Below are 24791 nucleotides of genomic sequence, written 5' to 3' on the forward strand. Positions count from 1 at the left end.
AGCCTGTCTCGGTGTCGAAGAAGGGTCGACTCCGAGTCTGCCAGGATCAGCCAGTCGTCCAGATAACGGAGGAGACGGATGCCGTTCCTGTGCGCCCACGAAGATATCAGTGTGAACACTCTGGTGAACACCTGAGGTGCTGTGGAGAGACCGAAACACAGCACCTTGAACTGGTAGATCTTGTTGTCTAGGCTGAATCTTAGGTACTTCCTGGAAGACGGATGGATTGGGATCTGGAAGTATGCGTCCTTCAGATCCAGTGTGCACATGAAGTCTTGCGGTCTCACTGCAAGTCTGACCGTGTCTGCTGTCTCCATGCTGAACGAAGTTTGCTTGACAAACTTGTTCAGGGCTCAGAGGTCGATGACGGGTCTCCAGCCTCCAGACGCCTTCTTTACAAGAAAGAGTCGACTGAAGAAGCCTGGGGAGCCGTCTACGACCTCCTGGAGAGCATCCTTCTTGAGCATGGTCTCGACTTCTGCCCGAAGGGCTAACCCCTTTGCCGATCCCATGGCATAGGAGCTCAATGACACTGGATTCGATGTCAGGGGAGGTTGAGATGTTATGAACGGGACGCGATATCCTTGTCCGATCACAGAAACCGTCCAGGAATCGGCCCCGTGTTGCTGCCACCCGTGCACGCAACTTTGCAGGCATCCCCCTACAGGTGGACACGCAGGGGGATTGCCTATCCTAGCGTTTGCGGCCTCGGCCGCTCCTTCTAGGATTTCTGCCTCCCCTGGAGGACTTCCCACCCTTCTTGTCTTTGACAGGAAAGGGCTGCTGTTTAGACACCTTGGTCTTAGCTACCGGAGCCTGCTTCGGTGTCCTGCGAGGCTGCTGTTGCTGTTGAGGAGCTGGAGGTTTGTAGGGCCGAGATGTAAGGGCCTTCTGGAGGAGCGAATCATGACTCGTCTTCCTCCAACTCTCAGCTGTCCGTTCTATATCCTTGGGCTCAAACAGGTTTCCTCCAAGGATGGAGGAATGTCTGAGCTTGCTGATATCCACAGCGGGGACCTTCGGGTGGAATCTCTCAGTCAGCGCATCACGTTGCTTTAGAATCGAGTTAGCCCACAGGTTAGTGACCTGGTGAGCCAAGAACTCGATGGAGCGCGTGCCCGAGAGGAGGAAGGTCTCCAGGGCCTTCCTATTGCTCTCCTTGGACAAGTCCTCAGAGCGCAATAGGATGCCCAGAGACCCTAACCAGACATCCAGCCACGATGCATGGCACACTTAGCGACTTTCTCTTGGCTTAGGATCTCCGATGCTGAGAATGTCACCTGCCGGGCATTGAGTTTCTCTAGAGAGAGACCCCTGGTGAGTTCTTCCACAGAGTGGTGGAGGGGAAGAGCTAAACAAGACTCCTCCATGATCTCGAAGTACCTCCTCTGCTGAACGCGAGAAGGTGGGAGGAGCTTGTTCCCGGCAGAAGAACAGCTGGAGGAGGCGAGCTCAGAAAGCTGGCCCTCGATCTTGTCCCTGGCCCTCTTCACCCCCTGGGACCATGGCAGGGCTGCACTGGCCTTGGGGGGCTTCTGAATACCATAAACTTGGTCCAGGACCGTATCCTTGCCTTTGCGGGGGGCGGTCTCGGGGTCCTTAAAACTATTGAGTTGCCTCATTAGATTAAGGACCTGCCAGAAGGCATGCTGACTCGCGTTGCTCTCCTCCTTGTGGACTGGCAGCTAAGTCTCCTGTCCACATTGGCTCTTCATGGGGGGACACGTGAACGTTCTCCCAGGGAAATGTTGGCTCTGGACGAATCCTCGAAGATGACTTGGGTATCGTCTTTGAGTCCTTGGGCTCCCTCCTGGGAGGGATAAAGGACTCTAGCAAAGAGGTCCGAAAGGCCCCTCCTACGCAAGACGTTTCTCTTCCTTGAGGTGGGGTTCCTCCCATTGGTGCCGTGGGAGAGTGCCTCACCTTGCTGGATTCTCCTGAGGACGGGAAAGGTTCGTCCGCAGGAGAAGGAGAAAACGTCTGCAAAGGGGAAGGGGCCTTCCCGACGGACCTCTTGGAAGCCAGCTTAACCCTGGGAGAAGTTACCGCGAAATCCACTCCTCTCCTTCTCTTCAGCGGGGGCAAGGGAGCCTTTGGTTTTAGTCCCAGATCAGCGAGGGCTGGCTTCATAGACTGCACGACCGCTTTCATTAGGGAACCAAACCAAGGCTGGCGGCTGACTGACACAGTGTCAGCGATTCCCGCTGGAGGGAAGGGGATCGGCTGATCCTTAGGGGTGGATACTACTGGGCCTGCCTGAAATGAAGAAAGGGAAGAAAAATGTTGCCTGGACCTCTCCGATGAATCTTCCTGCTCCTGGACGCGTGCTCGGCGCTTACGAGATGGCGATCGCGAGGATGATCTGGAAGCACGCGGCCCCGGCAACTCGCAAGGTTGGGCGCGCTGCGAAACCCAGCGGGAATCGCGTTGGGGGCCGCGCTGGCAAAACCGCTGGGTCGCGCGCGGGCGACCATTGGCGCGCAGGCGCGCGGAGATGAGGGCGCGGGCGAGTGGGCCCATGTGGTGAGGGGGCGCGTGGGCACGCAGGCGAAGGTGTGCGTGGATGCACAGGTGAGGGTGTGCGCGAGTGCCCGGGCGATTGCTGGCGATCAGGAGAGCGAAGGCGCGTAGGCGATCGGTGGAGCATAGGCGAGTGTAAGCGTGTTGGCGAGCGATGGCGCGTTGGCGAACGATGACGCGTGGGGCGAGTAGGCGACCGACTGCGCACAGGCGAGTTAGCGCGTGGGCGAGTCGGTGACCTGTGGTGATCAGACGCGTGGGCGCGTTGGCGAGCGTTTGCGCACAGGCGAAGGATCGCGCAGCGCGCAGGAGATCGCTGACGCGTAGAATGGCGCGTAGTAGCGCGGAGAGAAGTTGCCAACTGGGGCGCAGGGCCAGGGGGTGCTGATGTGCTCGAGGGCGAACGCTCGTGGGCGGGCTCAGGAGTCGACTCGTAGGCGCGCATGCACTTTAGAAGTGCGCACTGGAGAAAACGCACGGTAATGCGCAGCCGGTGGACGACGCGCAGGGGAACGCTGACCAGGCAAAGGATCATTGTCCTTGCCTGCGCCCAGATCCGAAGGTCGTGGGCGCGTGGGCGAACGTTGGTGCGCATGGCGCGCATCAGGAACTGGGCGCGCAGTAGTGCGCTGACGAGCAGGAGGTTGACAGCGCTCAGGAGATTGTTGACGAGCAGGGACAGAAGAGCGCTTGCGCGCAGGCGAGCGCTGGCGAGATGGTGAACGCTGGAGATCAGGAGACCGCTGACGATCAGGAGAGCCCTGGCGAGAAGAGTCTGTAGACTCATCCGCAGGAGAGCGCTGGCGAGCAGGAGAGCGCTGGCGAGCAGGAGAGCGCTGGCGAGCAGGAGAGCGCTGGCGATCAGGAGAGCGCTGGCGATCAGGAGAGCGCTGGCGATCAGGAGAGCGCTGGCGAGTAGGAGAGCGCTGGCAATCAGGAGAGCGCTGGCGAGGAGAGTCAGGTGACTCTTCAGCAGGAGAGCGCTGGCGCCCAGGAAAGCGCTGGCGAGCAGGAGAGCGCTGGCGCCCAGGAGAGCGCTGGCGAGCAGGAGAGCGCTGGCGCCCAGGAGAGCGCTGGCGAGCAGGAGAGCGGTGGCGCTTGCGCGCTACTGAAGGGCGCACAGGTTTAACCTGATGCGGAAGGGACTTTCCCACATTGTGGGATAAGCCCTTCTGCCCCGAAGGGACCGGTGCTTGAATTAACAAGGAGGATCTGGCAGACGCAGGAGATCGCGAACGATCTGCGGAGAGGTCCAGTGATGTCACTGCCACGGTCTGCTCTCGATGAGAAGAATCCTTTGCAGGGGACGACGAAGATGAAGACCCGAAAAGAGGGCGCCTCTTAACTCCCTTGTAAGGAGAAGGAAGGCCTCAGCGGCGAAGAGGAGGGCGAGCCTTACGGCGAAGACGACCTCGAGGCAGGGTATTACCGTCGTCGGTCCTCCAAGGAGGAGTCTCTGTCAGTGCACTCCCTCAAGGGTGAGGAACACCCGCAGGAGAGACCGTTGGACCCAGCTTTCCCCTCGAAGGATGTTCGGAGGGGGAACCTGAGCCTTCAGCAACATCCGCAACAGCAGCAGCCGGGGTTTGACCCGACCCGTCGGACGCCTCTGCCACAACAACGTCGACAATAGCCAGAGGGTCTACCTCTGGTATTACCGGCGACTGTTGGACAGCTGCCCCCAACTGGATCAGATCAAACAGGGTTTCCTTGGAGGGCGAGCCCTTAAGCCCCAAGGAAGCCCAAAGCTGGAAAAGATCATTGTTAGACACAGTTTGGTCATCAAAATCAACAAAATCAACAATGTTCTCCCCCGGAGGAGGAGGAGGGGGGGGGAGCTGCCTCGCTATGGGAGACAACAACCTCTCCCGAACCCCGAGATTGGGAAAGAAAAGAAGGACCTACGCTACCACTCGGCGGCCTCTCGCGAGAGACCGAACGAGTGGGAGCTTCGGAGGAGGTTCGGGCAACAGAAGAAGAGTCCTTGGAGCCTTCCTTCCTCAAGGCAGCCCCTGAGGGAGAACGGTCTCGCTTAGAACTCTTCTTACGCCGCCGGGCAAACCTCTCCCACTGGGAGGTAGGCCACTCCCTACATTCCATACAAACATTATCACTTTCACACCGTTGACCTCGACACTGCGGGCAAAGGGTGTGAGGGTCTGTATCGACCGCTGACATGAATGTTCCACAGGGGCGGTCGGGGAGTCCAGGGCACTTCCGCATAATGGGAAGAAAAGGTAGATTGATTGATTGATTTAAAGTTTTCAGGCAGAGAAAAGGTAGAGGCCAACTTCAAACACACAACTGTAAGAAAAAGAAAAACAGATTAAGGCTGTCAAAAATGCGAGGACGAGACAGACACGTCTGTACATCGTCCGAGCTAAAAGTGAAGTGAGACAGCTCACTGGTGTGTGGGGGGGGAGGGGTAGCTAGCTACCCCTCCCCTACCCCCCGTGCTAACTAGCGCGGGGGTAGTTTAACCCTCGTTAAAATCTAATGGCTCGTCATTTCAGCTACGCCGAAAGTAAACCCATGTAAATAGCGTGGTTTGTATTTCGGTTACGGAACAAATGCTAAATGAGAAACATAAGCAATCAACACTTACTTGTAAAATGTTTCGTGCCATGGCAAATGTGAAAGTATAACTAGAGCTGTTTCCGAACCTGGAGCGTGTCTGCAAAATCCGTAAGTCCATTTGGAGTCAAGACTCGTCAAAACAAATGAGAAGTGTTGAACATTTGTGCTGCAAAAGAAAATTAAAACTTAATGAGGATAAAATCAAAATCTTTGAAAAATTAAAAGGGAAACTATTATTCACATGTTAGGCAATCATTTTAATACTACTGCATATTTTCATAGTCAAATATTTTCAAGGAAACTTTCATAAATTATTCAGAGGACCTGAAACACAATACTGGACATATCATTATTTTTCACACATTATTTTCCAATTTGAATTCCTAAGTAGTGAGGTAACAGCTACTGTACTTGACTTCCTGTTTCAAATTGATTTTGCAAAAGAAATTAATACCCTTTATAAACATTAGCCAGATATACAAATAAAAATCACCTACAACCAACCATGTAAACATGGCAGTAATGTTTCATTGTTTCATTTTGAAAATGTTCTCAGTGACAATGCTGACTGCTTACAACAGTGTGCTATAAACCTGACAATAAAGGTAGAGCATGTTAAGTTACCTGAGATGACAACACTGACCAACGCAATGAGGAGGAATGAGGATGGGGGGTGGGAAGATGTAGGGGTAGAGAGGGGGTATGTTGATGAAGGAGAGGTCTAATTGGTGAGGGATCTATGGTCGTGGTTCAATCACGCCCCAGTTTTCTATACCGACACTCAAAGAGTGAGCGAGCTAGGTTTATTCCTGGCATTCCAGCATCTCTTTTTCTCTGGTAAATTCAGCAATAACTATGCCTTAGAAATGGTGCTAGAGGAGCATTTCACGGAGCGACACAGGTCGAGCCCAGAAATAGATTTTTCCTTCGTCAAAATCCCTTTTTTTTTTACATGATTCTTCATTGTGATTCATGTCCGAATCAAGGTAATGATCATGATTTCTTAATTTCCTACCATAGTGAATGTGCACAAATCTATTCCCATGAAAGATTGTTTACTATCTTTGCTCCCAAGAATAGTGTGTACCATCTAGGCTAGTTCTATATGAGAGAATGCATTTTCTTCCTTATTATGTATAATAGGAAACTCTTAATAACTATTACTGGAAATATAAACTGCAATAACAGTAGAAATGATAACAGAGAGCAAACACGACTTAAAATGTTATTTTCATTAGTAAAATAAATTTTTGAATATACTTACCCGATGATCATGTAGCTGTCAACTCTGTTGCCCGACAGAAATCTACGGTCGGGATACGCCAGCGATCGCTATACAGGTGGGGGTGTACACAACAGCGCCATCTGTGAGCAGGTACTCAAGTACTTCTTGTCAACAAGAACTCAATTTTCTCCTCGGTCCACTGGTTCTCTATGGGGAGGAAGGGTGGGTCCTTAAATTCATGATCATCGGGTAAGTATATTCAAAAATTTATTTTACTAATGAAAATAACATTTTTCAATATTAATCTTACCCGATGATCATGTAGCTGATTCACACCCAGGGTGGTGGGTGGAGACCAGCATACATGTTAACAAAGAAGCTAAGTATCCCGTATTTCATTTTATTAGTTATTCAAAAATAACATAAAATAAATAAGTACCTGGTAAGGAAGACGACTTGAACCATTACTCTGCCTTTATTAAGTACGTCTTCCTTACTGAGCGTAGCGGTCCTCTTAGGATGCTCAACGACTCTTAGGTGCTGAAGTATAAAGGGCTGCAACCCATACTAAAGGACCTCATCACAACCTTTAACCTCGGCGCTTCTCAAGAAAGAATTGACCACCCGCCAAATCAACAAGGATGTGGAAGGCTTCTTAGCCGACCGTACAACCCATAAAAAGTATTCAAGAGAAAGGTTAAAAAGGTTATGGGATTATGGGAATGTAGTGGCTGAGCCCCCACCTACTACTGCATTCGTTGCTACGAATGGTCCCAGGGTGTAGCAGTTCTCGTAAAGAGACTGGACATCTTTGAGATAGAATGATGCGAACACTGACTTGCTTCTCCAATAGGTTGCATCCATAACACTCTGCAGAGAACGGTTCTGTTTGAAGACCACTGAAGTAGCCACAGCTCTCACTTCATGTGTCCTTACCTTCAGCAAAGCAAGGTCTTCTTCCTTCAGATGAGAATGTGCTTCCCTAATCAGAAGCCTGATTTAGTAAGAAACTGAGTTCTTAGACATTGGAAGAGAAGGCTTCTTGATAGCACACCATAAGGCTTCTGATTGTCCTCGTAAAGGTTATGACCTTTTTAGATAGTACCTAAGAGCTCTAACTGGGCAAAGTACTCTCTCCAGTTCGTTCCCCACCAAGTTGGACAGGCTTGGGATCTCGAACGACTTAGGCCAAGGACGTGAAGGAAGCTCGTTTTAGCAAAAAACCGAGCTGCAAGGAACATGTAGCCGTTTCAGATGTGAAAACTATGTTCCTGCTGAAGGCGTGGATCTCACTTACTCTTTTAGCTGTTGCCAAGCACACGAGGAAAAGAGTTTTTAATGTGAGGTCCTTAAAAGAGGCTGATTGGAGAGGTTCAAATCTTGATGACATAAGGAACCTTAGGACCACGTCTAGATTCCAGCCTGGAGTGGACAACCGACGTTCCTTTGAGGTCTCAAAAGACCTAAGGAGGTCCTGTAGATCTTTGTTGGTGGAAAGATCCAAGCCTCTGTGGCGGAAAACCGCTGCCAACATACTTCTGAAACCCTTGATCGTAGGAGCTGAAAGGGATCTTACGTTCCTTAGATGTAACAGGAAGTCAGCAATCTGGGTTACAGTGGTACTGGTTGAGGAAACTGCATTGGCCTTGTACCAGCTTCGGAAGACTTCCCATTTAGACTGATAGACTCTGAGAGTGGATGTCCTCCTTGCTCTGGCAATCGCTCTGGCTGCCTCCTTCGAAAAGCCTCTAGCTCTTGAGAGTCTTTCGATAGTCTGAAGGCAGTCAGACGAAGAGCGTGGAGGTTTGGGTGTACCTTCTTTACGTGAGGTTGACGTAGAAGGTCCACTCCTAGAGGAAGAGTCCTGGAAATGTCGACCAGCCATTGCAGTACCTCTATGAACCATTCTCTCGCGGGCCAGAGGGGAGCAACCAACGTCAGCCGTGTCCCTTTGCGAGAGGCGAACTTCTGAAGTACCCTGTTGACAATCTTGAACGGCGGGAATGCATACAGGTCGAGATGGGACCAATCCAGCAGAAAAGCATCCACGTGAACTGCTGCTGGGTCTGGAATCGGAGAACAATACAACGGGAGCCTCTAGGTTATCGAGGTAGCGAACAGATCTATGGTTGGCTGACCCCACAGGGCCCAAAGTCTGCTGCAAACATTCTTGTGAAGGGTCCACTCTGTGGGGATGACCTGACCCTTCCGGCTGAGGCGATCTGCCATGACATTCATATCGCCCTGAATGAACCTCGTTACCAGCGTGAGCTTCCGATCTTTTGACCAGATGAGGAGGTCCCTTGCGATCTAGAACAACTTCCTCGAATGAGTCCCTCCCTGCTTGGAGATGTAAGCCAAGGCTGTGGTGTTGTCGGAGTCCACCTCCACCACCTTGTTAAGCTGGAGGGACTTGAAGTTTATCAAGGCCAGATGAACCACCAACAGCTCCTTGCAATTGATGTGAAGTGTCCTTTGCTCCTGATTCCATGTTCCCAAGCATTCCTGTCCGTCCAAAGTCGCACCCCAGCCCGTGTCTGATGCGTCCGAGAAGAGACGGCGGTCGGGTTTCTGAACAGCCAAAGGTAGACCTTCCTTGAGAAGAAAGCTGTTCTTTCACCACGTTAGAGTAGACCTCATCTCTTCGGAAACAGGAACTGAGACCGTCTCTAGCGTCATGTCCTTTATCCAGTGAGCAGCTAGATGATACTGAAGGGGGCGGAGGTGGAGTCTCCCTAACTCGATGAACAGGGTCAGCGATGAAAGTGTCCCTGTTAGACTCATCCACTACCTGACTGAGCATCGGTTCCTTCTCAGCATGCTCTGGATGCATTCTAGGGCTTGGTAGATCCTTGGGGCCGACGGAAAAGCCCGAAAAGCTCGACTCTGAAGCTCCATACCCAGGTAGACAATGGTCTGGGATGGGACGAGCTGGGACTCCTCTAAATTGACCAGGAGGCCCAGTTCCTTGGTCAGATCCATAGTCCATCTGAGATTCTCCAGACAGCGACGACTTGTGGGAGCTCTTAAAAGCCAGTCGTCTGACGGAGCCGGACACAAGATCATGGTACTGCTGCACAGTCTGTGAACTGTCAACCATGGGGAAGCGAGGAAGTACAGCGACAACCCGAAACTGTCTAGACTGTCTGGGTAGTACAGACAACTCCTTATCGGGTTGCTGAGGTTGCCGCACTGCGTCACAACAAGTCACCTCTGCTGGTTGTTGAACGTCTTCCCAGTGACACACTGACTCCGTAAACAAAAATCCTCTAACAAGGACTAAGCTTGGACTGCATGTCTTGCAACAAAGCTCAAGGTCTATGGGAGCAGGTGTGGCAACAGACGGGGTTAGCGACTGAAGCGGAACCATTACCCTCCCTGGAAGCATGTTATGCTTAAATAAAAGTCCATAGGAGGCTAAGCAGCTTAAGGCTCCTCTCCAAATGACAGAGTCCTCAAGGGAATATCAGAAGGAGGGAGAATAGCACTTTCTCATCTACAGGAACCATATCCGAGAAAAGCTAAGTTCTCTCAGTGAGGGTTTCACTGGTGCAAAAGCAGCAGACCAGAAGGCAACGTTATGAAACTGCTTGACAGTCTTGTGAGTTGGCAACAACCAAAGATGTGTGATTGAGGAGCATGCGGTAAGGTATGCAGAGCATGCTGTAAGGTATGCAGAGCATGCTGTAAGGTTTGCAGAGCATGCTGTAAGGTATGCAGAGCATGCTGTATGCAGAGCATGCTGTAAGGTATGCAGAGCATGCTGGGAGGTATGCAGAGCATGCTGTAAGGTATGCAGAGCATGCTGTATGTAGAGCATGCTGTAAGGTATGCAGAGCATGTTGCATGGCATGCGGCTTATGCTGCATGGGATGAGGCTCATGCTGCATGGGATGAGGCTCATGCTGCATGGTATGAGGCTCATGCTGCATGGGATGAGGCTCATGCTGCATGGGATGAGGCTCATGCCGCATGGGTTGAGGAGGATGCCGCATAGCATGAGGCTCCTGCCTCATGGGTTGAGGAGGTTGCCGCATAGCATGAGGCTCCTGCCTCATGGGTTGAGGAGGATGCCGCATAGCATGAGGCTCCTCATAGCATGAGGCTCCTGCCTCATGGGTTGAGGAGGATGCCGCATAGCATGAGGCTCCTGCCTCATGGGTTGAGGAGGATGCCGCATAGCATGAGGCTCCTGCCTCATGGGTTGAGGAGGTTGCCGCATAGCATGAGGCTCCTGCCTCATGGGTTGAGGAGGATGCCGCATAGCATGAGGCTCCTGCCTCATGGGTTGAGGAGGTTGCCGCATAGTGCTGGAACCCGGCAACTCCCGATGCGGCAGCTCACGCATGAAAGCAGGAGGCGCAGCAAGAACATGCGTCTGGCAGGGTGGACTGCACATCGGAGGTGGAGCTCTCACAGGTGGAGGGTGGGAGCAGGCAGCCGCAGTATCTGCTGAGCGCACAACCTCGGCGGGTTGTAGGTTAACAGGCTGCATTGTCAACCTTCCAGCATGATACTCCTGTATGAAGGAGCAAGCTGAGACTGTATAGTCTGCAGCATGGACCAATAGGGTCTATGAAAGACAACAACAAACGGAGCTACTGTCCGTTGTGACTGAGGGTCTAAAACAGCTGGTGCGGCAACAGACGGAGTTACTGCCTGTTGCGGTACCACCTTGCCTCTCTGGGAGGTGTGCAGTTGTCGTACTGCAGCAAGTCCGAACTGACCCAGTGGCTACACCTAGGCCGTTGGACTTGCGCGGAAGGGACCGACTTGCACTTAAAAGCTGCAAGATTTGGTCCATGGTTTCTGCGAGAAACCTCTTCCGCAGACGAGGAATAAATGGGCTCTCTCGTCTTTGTGTGGGTGGGGTGATCACGTCGGCAACGTGTGTAGATACACCCGAAACCACGGAGGGAAACGTCTGTTCGTCGATCAAGGCCTGATGAACCCATAAGTCCTTCGACATTACTTCTCCCCTGGGCTTGGGAGCTTGTAAGAGGTCCCAGACTAGGCGAACAACTGGCACGAACAGACGAACCCTCGAACGCAACACTGTAACACTTTGCGCTTATCACTTTATCACTTTTGATTTTCTGTTTGCACTTATTTCACTGAACTCGAAACTTTAAGTGGCTTGTACCTGAAACACGCAATCCTATCCTTCATTAAAAGTTAGTAAATGCGAAAACAGTATTACAATGTAACAGAAAAACATAATGAAAGATAAAGAATTCAGTGGCTGGAAAAGAGACTAAACACTAGATCAAATAAACTACGTTTAAAATCTCTCACCGCATAAAGCCTGGGAACAAGAATAAAACTCTAGAAACGTTTTACCTTCTTCCCCTAAAGAGACTAGGGAGAAGAGCAAAAACGATAACAACGTTACCCGCTTGAACGAAACGTTTATCCTCCTCTCTCTCCCTCCGTCTCTATCTCTCTCTCTCTCTCTCTTGACTTAGAACCTGAGAGATGAGCCCAATTATATATATCGTTAAAACATATTATTTGTTAAAGGAAAAAAACAGAAAGATTTCCCAAATAAAAAGTTCCTTTATTAGAATTAAAACCATTTAAGCTAAGAAAGAATGAACAAAACGCTAGAATCGGTTTACTCTTACTGCAACGTGAAACCGTGAATACTCTCTCTCTATCGTAACGATAGAGCGCAAGTTGAACGTTCTGAACGTCAACAACTGCGGAGACAAAACAAAACGTTAGTTCAACTTTGAAAACAGTACGAGACTATCAAAGAAATTCTTTCAAAAACATTAAAATTAAAATAGCATAAAATCTTAACAGGAAAAACGATATGACGGGCTCAAAGTTAATTAACTTCGGTTCCAAGTAATGACCGCCTACTATTAGGAAAGGTCGCATATAAACAAACATAAAAATTAATTTTTATAAGTTTATAATAAAAGGAAGTTAATCGAAGAGGCCTATAAAAGGCGGAGAGATATAAAATAAATCTATAACTTTGTTAAGCAAAATTAAGAAAGAGAGTCTATACTCTCTTCGACACCAACACTTCCGTCTAAGGGAAGGGTCGGCCATTTAAAAGTGAAAGAGAGTTCATACTCTCTTCGTCACCATAATTAAATCAAATTAATTCCAAAAGCTTGCTAAGCTAATGATAAAGCTTCCTGAATAGCGAAGGCTAAACTCTAGAGCAAATACATCACCAAATCGTGAACAATAACTCCAGAATCAACAGCGTATCCAAGTAGGTCTAGCCGGTGGCACGACAGAGGAAAAATTGAGTTCTTGTTGACAAGAAGTACTTGAGTACCTGCTCACAGATAGCGCTGTTGTGTACACCCCCACCTGTATAGCGATCGCTGGCGTATCCCGACCGTAGATTTCTGTCGGGCAACAGAGTTGACAGCTACATGATCATCGGGTAAGATTAATATTGAAAATCATCAAACAACTCATCCATACCTGAAATGTAACAAGCTTCCAACCAATACTGTATAATACTTGAATGTGAAAAGAAAAATAGATGTAAAGGGGCAAAGATAGGATTATAAAAACAGTAAACATAAAACACTGGCGTAATAAATACTGTACATGTAAATAAGTTTGAAAATATCTAACAAAAGATATAAATGGAAACGTAATCGATAAACAAACGGACATCAACTTACCTGTCAAAGGAGCAGGGAAATGCAAATTGTGGGACACTCTTGAGAATCTCTTTCTCCCTCTCCTCCTTGCTGTAACTGTCTGGAAATTTTTGTATGATCCATGATGGTCGGTCTGTACCCTTTGGTCCAACCACTTCACACCAGCACTCAAAAAGGCGCTTTGGGTTCTCTCTGACAAGGAAAAACAAGTGTTATATATTTATAGTGTAATGATCATTTAATGGTTTGTTACTAACCCTAAAGACTTTAACAAGCATCTAACATAGGATACTGTACTTCTATATTCTCACAGGCTAACATAAGTGTGGTGTAGTAATTAAATAAGATACATACTAACCTAACCTAACTTCTTCTCTACCGTTATCCCTACATTAAGGAGTCGGAAGCCTAATGTGCCCTTTCTAATGCCTTCGACCAAAGGCATACTCTTCCACCAAACCTCTTTTCTCCACATCATCCTTCACTTTATCTTGCCATCTAATTCTTTGCCTCCCTCTTAATCTTCTCCACCTTACAGATTCCTCCCAAGCCCTCCTCACTTCCTCCCCACCATCCAACCTTAACACGTGCTCACACGATCTCAGTCATGATACTCTCATCACCTCAAAAATCCTCACTGTACCTGCCATTCTTATTTCAGAATTTTCTTTATTTTTCATAGTGATATTCCTATAATCAACCTTAGCATTCAAATCTCTGTTCTCTCAAGCTTTGCTTCTTCGTCTTAAAGCCGAAGTTTCTGATTCATACATTAACACTGGTCTTATTACTATAAAATAGATATTGACTTTTACCTTGACTAGCATTTTCCTATCACATATCACTGCTACCTCTCCCCAATTTCCCCATGTTGCTTTTATCCTCATCTCAACTTCAGCCTTAGATCCTCCCTCCTGATTTATAGTAGATCCAAAGTATTTAAATTAGTACATTCACAGGCCGACATACTATCCTAATTCCTCAATTTCAAATTCTAGTGAAAAATCACATGGAAAAAAAATTATTCATCATGTCCTTAAACTAACCGATTAATAATAATGTACCGTATTGCAATTATTTTTTAATTCTATTAAGAAATGTTTCGGATACGTAAAAGTTTGGTTTTACAAAATTCTTGTTACACTCTCAATATATTCTATTTTAATTAATTACTTCTCTTGTAGTTTGCTTATTTCCTTTCCTCACTGGGCTATTTTCCCCGTTGGAGCCCTCGGGCATATAGCATCCTGCTTTTTCCAACTAGTATTATAGCTAACCAAGTAATAAAAATAATAATAATATAGTTCTTTATGGTTCCCATTAGCTACCCCGTCAAACTGAGCGGATAAATATCTAGCACTTCAAGATGAACCGGTAGGACTTCTAGAACCAAGCATTTTTTTATGATAATCAGTATCCAGTGAATCAAAGGGCGAGGTAGTTTACACATAGCACGTTCTTTCTCCCATAACCTCCTTGGCCAGCCCTGTAAGAGTCGATCTTGACTCATTGGGCTGGTAAATTTCCTTCCTTTTTTATTATTATTATTACTTGCTAAGCTATAACCCTAGTTGGAAAAGCAGGATGCTATAAGCCCACGATCTCCAACAAGGAAAATAATAATAATCCAAAAGCTCCAGAGTTTTTATGACAAGTAACTCATGATGGTTTTATATTTCACATAATGATATAGTGTACTGCAGGACAGGATATGTTGTGTGTGTAAACCATTCACTAAAATCAGTAAAAATTTTGCACTTATATACAAGTATAGAATTCTTATTAATTCACAATAAATAAATTGCAAATTTGCTAGTCCAAGTAACGTAATTGAGAAGAAAGACTGAGTAAATTACATATACTATATATATATATATATATATATATATATATATATATATATATATATATATATATATATATATATATATATGTATATATATATGTATATATATATATATATATATATATATATATATATATATATATATATATATATATATTTTCCAGTGAAAAGGCGCCACAGGTGTACGGCGCCAGTGTTTGGACACATCCCTGTAATTTACTTGCAACATTAGCAGGAGCTGCCCAAACAATTGGATATGGAATTTTCAATTCAACCTCACCTCAAGATGGGATGTAGACAACCACGGTTAAGGTCCTCCTATATTAGACTAATGGGTGGCGCACCCAAGGTTTGAATGTATCCCTGTTATTTTCTTAGATTACTTGCAAGATATTTTATAGCGGTGTTCAAGATATTTTGAATACAACTGTATTCGAAGGAGGAGATATTACAGGTACAGCGTAGCTCTCCAGTATAGGCACAATATCGTAGGTCTAGGGGATTATGTATAATAACGGCCCAGCCCCACTTGGTAAGTAGCTAGGGTTACGGTGTGACGGTCTGAACGATCCCCCGGTCTCAGAATTCTCCTTGATAATCTGCGCATGCGCGAATATTACCGTTTGCCAGTGCATACGAGGTTGATGTTTTATTTTCCTGTAATGTTAGCGTGCGCAGCTCAACATTACCGCTTGCCAGTACATACGAGCTTGATGTTTTATTTTCATGTGAGCGAAGCGAGCTAATGGCGTTAAAGAACCATTATACAATGTCAAGGAGAATTCTGAGACTGGGGGATCGTTCAGACCGTCACAACGGCTCCTAGGTTAGATTAGGTTAGGTGGGAAACCTGGATTAAATGATTTTCTTGTTTAGGGATTTTGCTGTACGCTGGCCTCGGCTATGAATGACTAGAAAATGGGAAGGAAATTCTCATTTTCTATGCGTGCAAAAGGCCTTGGCCGTCGATATACAAAGGTTCCGATTTCATAAAGAAAATGAAAACTCGCGAGATCTTGCGATACGAAAACAAGGCCAACGAGGCAACATAGGAAACGCAACTGAAATTGCCATTTTCTATGCAAAAATCTGTGTATGTCCACCCGCCAATAATTACTTTAGTCTTTGACAAGCTACAGTAAGTTAGTTAATGGCTTTAAATCCTAATCAGCGTACACTTTACTTGAAATAAGGTAAACAAAAAAGAATGTAGTTCTCATGCCTATGCTAACTGAAAACGCACACCTTACGCCACTGATATCTTTGAGTATAATCCTGAAAGATTTCTAACGATATATATAGTTGTTTATTTGTTTCAATAACTAATTAACTTACTTAAAACTATGTCCAAGGCCTTAGGAAGGCCTACACTAGGACTATGTTAGATTTCAGACGGGTAGCCTACCGTACGCCTATCCACACAAACGACATACATATCACTTGGTATTACTTGAGCCTATGCGTCCTGTTATGCCAGTACGTTAAAATAAAGTAAATAATTGGGTATTATTGTACTGAATTATAAGACAGACACGAAATAAACAAGCGAGACTGTACTGTCAAAAGGTAGGTAGGGCTCGCCTTCCAAGGACTAGCCCACCTTATGTCAGTTCTAACATCACTCGTGGGGTATTTGGACATTTTAAACTAATCAGAATAGAATATCACCTTAATTAATCGATTATAAGCACTATTACCTTAGCCGGGAACCCATAATTGGTTAAAATGTGAGGTGTCCCACTTCATGACAGAGGGATGCGCTCCGCCTTATTTATCATGACTGTTATTACCACAGCAGATGGAGCCACCACTCTGAGCACTCTCTCTATGTGTCGTTATTTTCACCGTGGACTGGCCCCTTTAAATCGTACGTGAAGATGGGCTTCATTATTATTATTATTATTATTATTATTATTATTATTATTTGCTAAGCTACAACCCTAGTTGGAAAAGCAGGATGCTATAAGACCAGGGGCTCCAACAGGGGAAATAGCTCAGTGAGGAAAGGAAATCAAGGAAAAATAAAATATTTTAAGAGTAACAATATATAAATATCTCATACATAAACTCTAAAAACTTTAACAAAACAAGAGGAAGAGAAATAAGATAGGGTGTGCTCGAGTGTACCCTCAAGCAAGAGAACTCTAACCTGAGGCAGTGGAAGGCCATGGTACAGAGGCTATGGCACTACCCAAGACTAGAGAACAGTGGTTTGATTTTGGAGTGTCCTCCACCTAGAAGAGTTGCTTACCATAGCTAAAGAGTCTCTTCTACCCTTACCAAGACTAAAGTGGTGACTGAACAATTACAGTGCAGTAGTTAACCCCTTGAGTGAAGAAGAATTGTTTGCTAATCTCAGTGTTGTCAGGTGTATGAGAGAGGAGAATATGCAAAGAATAGGCCAGACTATTCAGTGTGTGTGTGGGTAAAGGGAAAATGAACCGTGACCAGAGAGAAGGATCCAATGTAGTACTGTCTGGCCAGTCATAAGAACCCATAACTCTCTAGCAGTAGTATCTCGACGGGTGGCTGGTGCCCTGGCCAACCTACTACCTACATTGTATCTGTTATTCCGGTGGTGAATATTCGTTTGGGCAGTAAAGGATTATTACTTAAAGACGTTTCACATATGTAAATAAGAAAACCTATGGAATAATCTCTCTCTCTCTCTCTCTCTCTCTCTCTCTCTCTCTCTCTCTCTCTCTCTCTCTCTCTCTCTCTCTCTCTAAGGAAGAGGGTGGCTCCACAGAACAAAAACGATGGTAAATATGAGTCACTGCCACTTTTACCATTAAATTGCTGAATGAAATAGCATCAACCCCATAATATAACTTCCATAGTTCAAACACACACAAACACACACACACACATTTGCATTTTTTTTTTACTTTTAAGCAATTCTTGAAGGATGTCATTGCTGGCCTCACACCCTTTTCCTTGACACTAACAGAGGGTGTTACCTATCTTTAAACTAGGTAGGACTGGAGAGATCCACGGACCAACCAATCGCGAGCAAAGATCTTTACCACTAAGCCACGATGTGAATAATCGAGATTTTGGATTGGATTTATGAATTAGGAGTGGATGGTTTAGCGTTGGGGCGTGGGAGGCCATTCTGTGTAATGTGGTGCGGAGGGAAATCCTCATAGTTTCAGTATGAAGGAAAGGTTGACAGATTGGACAGTAAGATGGAAGAGAGAAGGGGTAGTTATAATACAAAGCTGCAGAGATCTTTGAGTAATATTTACCGTCCACAGTTTCAGTATGAAGGAAATGTTGACATATTGGACAGTAAGAAGGAAGAGAGTAGGGATAGAGTTATAGTACAAGGCTGCAGAGATCTTTAGGCAATATTTACCGTCCAGAGTTTCAGTATGAAGGAAGGGTTGACAGATTGGACAGTAAGAAGGAAGAGAGAAGGGATAGAGTTATAGTACAAGGTTGCAGAGATCTTTACGTAATATTTACCGTCCAGAGTTTCAGTATGAAGGAAAGGTTGACAGATTGGACAGTAAGAAGGAAGAGAGAAGGGATAGAGTTATAATACAAGGCTGTAGATATCTCAGGTGACATTCTACAGTGAACCTCTATGGCCCACTGACTTCCCATTCCACCCTACGGTATTACTGGCCCTTTTAAACCAGTAATACAAACTAACAGATCACGCTCAAATGTTGAAGGTTAGTCTGATCAAAGAGAAAATTTGACTGTTTTGAGGGACTTTGAAAGGTTCAGGTTACAGTTGTTTTGTTACGATTTTCTTTGATCATTGTAATAAACTTTCAGAATGGATTTTCTCTCCTGTATCAAAGCCGTTCAGACAATACGCGGGTGGCCATTGAAACTGTAGTATTTTTTTATAATTAGAATGATAATACATTTGTGAAAACAAATATGATAGATTCACTTCCTGAAATGTTTCTTTTTAAGTTGATGATAAATATCCACAGTTCATGCCATTGGAGGTAATTTGTTAGTTATTCTTGAAGTTTTATGTATCTCTCTCTCTCTCTCTCTCTCTCTCTCTCTCTCTCTCTCTCTCTCTCTCTCTCTCTCTCTCTCTCTCTCTATATATATATATATATATATATATATATATATATATATATATATATATATATATATATATGTATATATATATATATATATATATATATATATATATATATATATATATATATATATATAATCTGTCTGACAGAGAGAGAGAGAGAGAGAGAGAGAGAGAGAGAGAGAGAGAGAGAGAGAGAGAGAGCTGTATATATATATATATATATATATATATATATATATATATATATTATATATATATATATATATTTTATATATATATATATATATATATATATATATATATATATTATATATATATTATATATATATATATATATATATATATATGTATATATATATATATATATATATATATATATATATATATATATATATATATATATATATAGAGGCGAGAGAACTAATAAATGAGGAAAGCAAAATAATGGTACCTGGTGTAACCTATTCTGAAAATACGAACATACGAAAAATTAGTCTGGATTATTTGTAAGAGGGAAAAAGAGTAGACTTTCTCTCTCTCTCTCTCTCTCTCTCTCTCTCTCTCTCTCTCTCTCTCTCTCTCTCTCTCTCTCTCTCTCTCTCTCTCTGTCAGACAGATAACTTTATTTTGAGTGGATTTCATATGTAGAGGAATTGTACATATGTGTAATGTATTTGTTCATGGATTTTATTAATTAATAAGATATAGATAAATGTTCTTTTTATGTAATTGTAAAGGAATAGATTAAAACAGAGAGATGTGAGATTGAGCGAAATACGCTGAGTGTTATGCATTGAAAGCTTAAACATCCCGTTTGTTATTCTAGCACCCTCGGAATGTTCATACGTGACGCACAAGGTGGCCTTGCAAGAGGCAGGGAAACAAAACTGTCACGTGACTGAGGACAGCTTGACACGCCCGTCCCGTACTGTCGTATATAAACACAACGCGACCAAGGGAAAGAAAGGCCCGTGCCAACTATTGTCAATTTTTTTTAGCGAGGCAGATTTGCACCGACTCACAGCGGTGCCCTTTTACCTCGGAAAAGTTTCCTGATCGCTGATTGGTTGGACAAGATAATTCTAACCAATCAGCGATCAGGAAACTCTGCGAGTCGGTGCAAATCTGCCTCGCTAAAAGAAATGGACAATAGGAGTGTTGGCTTTAATACAAACCGACCGACCGTAGGCGCCCTCTTCTAGCGCTAACCGCCAGTCGAAAAAAGGTCTTTAATGACCTACGTTGAACTCTGATGAGGTAGAATACGGACTTTGTCATAAGATCCGTTTGCTGATGACAATATTATCGGCGGAATGAAAGATGTCGAGTGCTCTCCCACCCATACACTCAGAAAGGTGAGAACAGTTATTATTATTATTATTATTATTATTATTATTATTATTATTATTATTATTATTATTATTATTATTATTATTAGCTAAGCTACAACCCTAGGTGGAAAAGCAGGATGCTATAAGCCCAGAGGCTCCAACAGAGAAAAAAGCCCAGTGTGGAAAGGAAAAAAGGAAAATAGAATATTCTAAGAAGAGTAACAACATTAAAATAAATATCCCCTATATAAACTATAAAAACTTTAACAAAACAACAGGAAGAGAAATAAGATAGAATAGTGAGCTCGAGTGTACCCTCAAGCAAGAGAACTCTAAACCCAAGAAAAGTGGAAGACCATGGTACAGTGTCTATGGCACTACTCAAGACCAGAGAACAATGGTTTGATTTCGGAGTGTCATTCTCCTTGAAGAGCTGCTTACCATAGCTAAAGAGTCTCTTCTACCCTTACCAAGAGGAAAGTGGCCACAGAACAATTAGTGCAGTAACCCCTGGAGTGAAGATGAAGGACCGATACCAGGAGATGTCCGCGATATGATGGGAACATCGCGATGGCCCTCAACCCGTGCCTCAACAGCAACTCGGGGCCGATTTCCGTAATCAGTCAGGGATATCGCGTCCCGTTCATAACATCTCTACCTCCCCTGACAGCGGATCCAGTGTCGTTGAGCTCCTTTGCCATGGGATCGGCAAGGAGCCAAGCCCTACGGGCAGAGGTCCAGACCATCTTGAAGGGCGCTCTCCAATATTCCATTCTGGGCTGCCCAAAGGCAAGAGCCCGGGTCTTACACAAGGTAAGGCAATCTATACAGACAGACAGTGCCTCAACACACCTGGACTGGCTTTACTATCAGCGAAGGGGTTACGATTGATGGAGTAGGCCCATTCTTCATGAAGAAGTATAAGTTCCTCTGCCGGATTCAAGACATCTAATCATATTTCTACTGGATTCTGTAACCCAGTTTTGAGTCATTTTGATTATATATGTTTAGCAAATTTCTATTTAGTCCTTAGTAAAGTAAAGAAAACGGTTTGGTGTATCCCTTACCCACGTTATGATATTCTCCTGAGACACAGCTTATTCATTATGAAGTAAAAGGACTTGAAAATAACTTTGAGAAATTTGATTAGTTTCAAGAGTTTTGAGCAAATAGAAATATTCTTTTAGAAAGATGTGAAGCTTCTCTCTCTCTCTCTCTCTCTCTCTCTCTCTCTCTCTCTCTCTCTCTCTCTCTCTCTCTCTCTCTCTCTCTCTGGTTGTCTTCGAGAGATCATTCAGTAATATTAGAGGAGGCTGAAGGTTATAAGAATTTCTATGAATGGTGAAGACACTAAGAGAAAAGTTTTGATGGGTGAAATACTTTAGATATAGAATCCCATAAACTATGCTGCATCATTTCTAATATTTTATTTATTGCAACACATTACAAAATACATGCGAACTCATAATTCTATTATAAATATTCCAGGAAAGACAAACAAGAGCCTAAAAATAGACATATCTTTTATTCCCAAGGAATATTATTTATGATAATCTTCTTGAGTTAAGGGTAACTTGCTCAGAAGTTTACGTTGATATTTTATTTCTGTGGAAAAAAAAACTGACTTTTAAATAACATGGTAGATGGTGATCTCAATGTATAACCGATATTCGTGACATCAAGGAACAGATAGAATTCGTGACACCAAGGCCCAAAGCAAATTCGTGACATCAAGGACAAAATCAAATTCGTGACATCAAGGCCCGAAGCAAATTCGTGACATCAAGGCCCAAAGCAAATTCGTGACATCAAGGCCCAAAGCAAATTCGTGACATCAAGGCCCAAAGCAAATTCGTGACATCAAGGACCAAAGTAAATTCGTGACACCAAGGCCCAAAGCAAATTCGTGACATCAAGGACCCAAAGCAAATTTGTGACACCAAGGAACAGACATAATTCGTGACATCAAGAACCAAAGCAAATTCCTGACACCAAGGCCCAAAGCAAATTCGTGACATCAAGGACCAAAGCAAATTCGTGACATCAAGGACCAAAGCAAATTCGTGACACCAAGGCCCAAAGCAAATTCGTGACATCAAGGACCCAAAGCAAATTTGTGACACCAAGGAACAGACATAATTCGTGACATCAAGAACCAAAGCAAATTCCTGACACCAAGGCCCAAAGCAAATTCGTGACATCAAGGACCAAAGCAAATTCGTGACATCAAGGACCAAAGCAAATTCGTGACACCAAGGACCAAAGCAAATTCGTGGCATCAAGGACCCAAAGCAAATTTTTGACACCAAGGAACAGACATAATTCGTGACATCAAGAACCAAAGCAAATTCCTAACACCAAGGCCCAAAGCAAATTCGTGACACCAAGGCCCTAAGAAAATCCGTGACATCAAGGCCCAAAGCAAATTCGTGACACCAAGGACCAAAGCAAATTCGTGACGTCAAGGACCAAAGCAAATTCGTGACATCAAGGAATAAACAAAATTCGTGACATTAGGATCAAAGAAAATTCGTGATATTATGGACCAAAACGTAATTTATGACATCAGGGACCAAAAGTAAGTTGTGATATCAAGGACCAAAAACGTAATTTATGACATCAGGGACCAAAAGTAAGTTGTGATATTAAGGATAAAAAAACATAATTCATGACATCAGGGGCCAAAAGTAATTTGTGATATCAAGGACTAAAACGTAATTTATGACACCAGGGACCAAAAGTAATTTGGGATATCAAGGACCAAAACGTAATTTATGACATCAGGGACCAAAATTAATTTGGTATATCAAGGACCAAAAGTAATTTGGGATACCAAGGAACAAAGAGTAATTTATGACACCAACGACATAAAGTAATTTGAGATATCAGGGACCAAACGTAATTTGGGATATCAACGACCAAAATGTAATTCAAGACACCAAGGACCACAAGTAATATGAGATGTCAGGGACCAAAAATTATTTGGGATATCAAGGACAAAAGTAATTTGGGATATCAAGGAGCAAAATGTAATTTATGACACCAAGGACTAATAGTAATTTGGGATATCAGGGACCAAAAGTAATTTGGGATATCAACGACCAAAACGTAATTTATGACATCAGGTACCAAAAGTAATTAGTGATATAAGGGACCAAACGGGACCTATGAAATCAAGAACCAAACATAATTCCTGACATCATAAACAAAACGAAACTCGTGATACTACGGACCAAACTTATTTCATGGCATCGGTGACCGAACAAAATTCGTGACATCAAGGACCAGATGTAATTCGTGACATCAAGAACCAAATGAAATTCGTGACATCAGTGGCCAAGCACGACTCATGACCTTAGAGCACAAACGAGCTTCTTGAGCTGAAAGCAGAAACAAAATTTGTGACATCAGGGTGCAAACGAAGTGACGTTTTTGGCCCAATCAGGGAAGGTGTTGAAATCAAACAAGGCCAATCCGAGCGTGTTGATCATAATATTGATGGTTATGATGCATAAGATGTTCATCACGAATCCAGCCGAGATCTGCAATGCAAAGAAAAAAAAGTATATAATAAATCTATTACCTCCGCCAACGAAGTTGGAAGGAGGTTTTGTGTGTGTGTTTGTTTGTGAACAGCTTCTTGACCACAATTTTAATAGTAGAGTAATGAAACTTGTAGGAATTAACTGTTACGAAAAAAGCTGGAAATGATTAAATTTTGGAGGGTCGAGGTCAAAGGTCAAGGTCCAATGTAAAGGTCACAGTCAAGCAAAATGTCCAATTCACGTAATCAGCCATAAGTTTGGACATCATTATCACAGAGACTTCAAACTTGCTTCATATTTGAGTGTATGGAAATCCACACCAATTAATACATGTTAAGGTCAAGGTCAAGGTCAAGTAAAAGATCGAGAAATAAACTGCCGCAGCGGAGGTCTGCGCTCTACTGATGCCTCACTAGTTAATAAATTGAGATATTCATCAATGGGGTTAGGATATGTTACTGTAATCTACCAGGGGATGGAGATGGGGGGGGGGGTCTCTGAGGCTGTGGGGGGGGGGGGGGGTCAGAATGGAAGAAAGGGTGGGGCAAGTATAATGAAAGTGAAATGTATGAAGATGATTCACGGGGCAGACCAAACTGCACGTTTACTGTGGTGTTAAATGTATCAACTCTTTGCTACTCACTTGGAGAAAGTTCTAATCCCAGCACGGACTCTTTCTTCTAAAACGATCCCTATCTGAGGGACTTTTTTATGAGGATGAATTGTCTTCATTGACTTGTTCGATGGGTGTCTTAACATTGAATTATATTATAACAATCCCAAATGGAAATTTTTAATAGAATAGGTATTATGTTAAAGAACATATTTTATTGGGAAAGAAATGACAAAGTGTTTGGTTCGGAAATATTTTTTCTTTTTTTGTATGGATTTCTTTTGAAGTAATATAAGTTTTCAACATTTTTTTTTTTATAAAAACCACATACGGACAAGTATATGATTACTGTATGTGCATTTACAGTATATATTATATACTGTATACAAAATACCAAGAGAAGTGATGTTATGGTGTTTGAGGAAGTGGAAAGTAAAAGAGAAGTTGG

The 24791-nt window shown here is 44.1% G+C and overlaps 2 protein-coding genes across 10 annotated transcripts in view; both read right to left on the bottom strand.

Moving 5' to 3' along the window:
- Positions 1-16629, bottom strand: part of LOC137617326 (DENN domain-containing protein 1B-like) — a 90434-nt gene extending 73805 nt beyond the window's left edge. For all 8 annotated transcript variants that reach the window (XR_011039618.1, XR_011039619.1, XM_068347345.1 and 5 more), the window contains exons 1-3: positions 16498-16629; positions 12976-13146; positions 5126-5263 (exon numbers count right to left, since the gene is read on the bottom strand). Coding sequence is in view for 6 of the 8 variants with exons in the window: in XM_068347345.1 (XP_068203446.1) it covers positions 5126-5263; positions 12976-13146; positions 16498-16514 (326 nt within the window). In the remaining 2 variants the exon portion in view is untranslated. The remainder of the gene's footprint in view (positions 1-5125; positions 5264-12975; positions 13147-16497) is intronic.
- A 5062-nt stretch (positions 16630-21691) lies between these two features.
- Positions 21692-24791, bottom strand: part of LOC137617328 (Na(+)/citrate cotransporter-like) — a 105586-nt gene continuing 102486 nt past the window's right edge. For both annotated transcript variants that reach the window (XM_068347349.1, XM_068347350.1), the window contains one exon: positions 21692-23727. In XM_068347349.1, coding sequence (XP_068203450.1) covers positions 23593-23727 — 135 coding nt within the window. In that variant the 3' untranslated portion in view covers positions 21692-23592. The remainder of the gene's footprint in view (positions 23728-24791) is intronic.

Source organism: Palaemon carinicauda, chromosome 23 (assembly GCF_036898095.1).
Source record: "Palaemon carinicauda isolate YSFRI2023 chromosome 23, ASM3689809v2, whole genome shotgun sequence".
Lineage (NCBI taxonomy): Eukaryota > Metazoa > Arthropoda > Malacostraca > Decapoda > Palaemonidae > Palaemon > Palaemon carinicauda.